The following is a 2,808-nucleotide window of genomic DNA, read 5'->3' on the forward strand; positions in this document are numbered from 1 at the left end:
AAGGTTTACTATTTTCCTACTGAGACTTCTTTTTCAGATTATCTAAAGAAACTCAAATATGACCATTGAAAGACAGGATCACTGGGTGCGCATGAAAACAGGAGTGCGTCTGATATGCTTACTGTTGTCATCTCCAACTTATGCTGGTGAGGAATCCCCATAGGCTCATGCCTAGAGGGATAAATATGCCCTTTGTTAGATGGAGATGCTAAATGTATTTACACAATGAAATCACATTTAGGGTAAAGCCATGTACACAGTAGTAAGATCTAGAGTGCTGCCCCCTGTTTCTCTCATACATCTAGTCAAGAATGCATGTTGTTTCCTTGTGCCTTTTCACATATGACCATGTAGAAGTGTGGGCAAGATCTGTGGCCTCAGTGCAGGGCTGTGGACAGGATACCCTGAGGTGGGGCTGTTGCCGAGGCCCAGAGCTTCTGGTGAAGCCCACTGTGGCTGTCTCAAGCCCCATATGCCCTTCCCTGCCATATTTAGTCAGCACCCATGTTATCAGCTTCCAGGAATGCATGGAGATGGATATGTGAGTGGTTCGGAATTAGGGATGAACACAAACTACAAACATGAAATTGCAACAGTATTTATTTAGACTCTTTATTTAGAATCTCCACTCTCCCCATGAAGCCTTGGGCTAGTTACAATTATTTCAGAACTCTCTCAGCCCTGCCTGTCCCAAAAGGTGGTTGTTTTTCTGCAAAGAAAGGGAATTTGAGAAAAGGGAGTTATAATTACTCTTCTAAGAATTCTTCCTTCAACATAAGTGACTCTTCCTCAAACAGAATACCCATTTAATTCCAAGGAAGGCTTCTAACTTGAGTAAAAAGAAACGTTGATGTATAAGTATTTCATTAAAGAAACTGACTTCCTCAATGGAATGGTAGGATCCACCTCAGACTTGAGTTGACTTGCAGTATCCAAAGGCACTAACTACAGGGTTCTAACGTAAAGTACCACCCTTTACTTCTGTTTCCCTTATAACATCTGCCTTTCCAGGTACAGAACCAACTTGCCCTCTCACTTACCCCACAGGAAGGCATTTTCCAGACCATTTCTGCACTAGCAATTTTGTTAAGATTTGCCTTTTTAAAGAGTTGACTTATTTTGTCAATTCCTGTAAAAATATCCATCTTTCTGGGCATAGACCCAAATTGTCCTCTAACTTAAACCCAGAAAGAAATTTTCCAGTTACAACAAGTCCATCTTTCAAGGTGGAATCTAATTTGCAGCTGCCTAATTTGCAGCTGCCTTGTCTTTGGGCTTTCCCCCCCCCCCATGACCACCCTTTTTGCACATCCCCTTCCTCATTGCCATCCTCCTTCCTCCTACCTCCCCTGTACACCAAGAAAATGTAATTTTCTTTAAGTGTGATTGCGTTACAACAGTGTTTACAGCTGTAAAAAAAATAGTGGCTTTGCTACAGTAGCATTGTAACGAAATAACCGATCTTTTAAAAATCACATACTGGGGTAGAAAGGGAGAAGGAGGGCAGGTGATCAAGGGCACAGAATGGTGGAATTACATGCAAGCAGATACCATTTTGCAAAAAAAGAAAAAGAAACGCCTTTTTAGAGACGGCGAAGGGAGCAAAGCATGATAGGTGACTGCCTCCAACTTAGATGCGGAAAGCATATATAGTGAATTTTAGCCTGGGAAATGGGGGGAGGGGAGAATCCAAATGTGGGAAGCCTAGAGTTGACTTGCTGTATCCAAAGGGAATCCAAAGCAAAGCTAAAGCAAACTATGTCTCTTAATGTAGAAAGGATCTGATTATGACTCCTCAACTATAAAGAAGAAAGTTAGCACTCTACATTGGGTATTCACTGGCTATGCAATCTAATAATCATATCATTCTAGAAAAGTACCTCAACCGTAAAACCTTTGACATGGCTTTTTTGATCTCCTTGTTTCTCATACTATAAATCACTGGGTTCAACAAAGGTGGAACCAGGGAATAGATCAGAGTAGATATAAAATCTAACCAAGACGAAATCTTAGAGGCAGGCTTCAGGTAGGCAACACTGCCAGTAAACATAAATGTGGAGAAGACAATGAGGTGGGGGATGCAGGTGGAGAAAGCTTTTTGCCTCCCCTTTGCAGAAGGCAATCTTAACACCGTGGTGAAAATGTGCACATAAGTTACAACGATATAGACAAAACAGCTCATACCAAGGACAAGTCCTGTCCCAATGGTACTCATTTCAAGGGGGTTTATGTCAGAACAAGACAACTTTATCATGTGTGGGATTTCACAAAAAAACTGATTGACAACGTTAGAGCAGAAATGGTTGGTGAAAGTCCCCATGGTGTGTATCCCAGCATAGAGAAAACCAACAGTCCACACACCAGCAATAATTTCAGTGCAGGCCTGCCTATTAATTACCATTTCATAGTGTAAAGGATTGCAAATGGCCACATACCGGTCATATGCCATGACTGTCAGAATGCAGAAATCACATGTTATAAAAAAGGTAAACCAGAAGACTTGAGCAACACACCCAGAATAAGAAATGTGCCTGGTATTCAGGAGGGAATTGATCATGGATTTGGGGGCAATGACTGACACTTGGCCAAGGTCCTGCACAGCCAAGTTCAACAGAAAGAAGTACATGGGTGTGTGCAGGTGATGGTCTAAGATGACTGAAGAAACGATAAGGACGTTCCCTGTGATAGTTGCCAGGTACAACATCAGAAATGCACTGATGTGGAGAAACTTCAGTTCCCAAACCTCTGAGAATTCCAGGAGCAGAAAATCAGACACAGCAGTGTTGTTGAACATTTTTCATGACCATG

The 2,808-nt window shown here is 41.9% G+C and overlaps 1 protein-coding gene across 1 annotated transcript; it reads right to left on the reverse strand.

The window, feature by feature from the left end:
* Positions 1–1,274: 1,274 nt before the first annotated feature.
* On the reverse strand, positions 1,275–2,808 carry LOC143826155 (olfactory receptor 14C36-like). The gene has a single exon (XM_077314800.1). It carries the CDS (start codon positions 2,792–2,794, stop codon positions 1,859–1,861), a length of 936 nt encoding a protein of 311 aa, XP_077170915.1. The 5' UTR covers positions 2,795–2,808; the 3' UTR covers positions 1,275–1,858.

Source organism: Paroedura picta, chromosome 16 (assembly GCF_049243985.1).
Source record: "Paroedura picta isolate Pp20150507F chromosome 16, Ppicta_v3.0, whole genome shotgun sequence".
NCBI lineage: Eukaryota > Metazoa > Chordata > Lepidosauria > Squamata > Gekkonidae > Paroedura > Paroedura picta.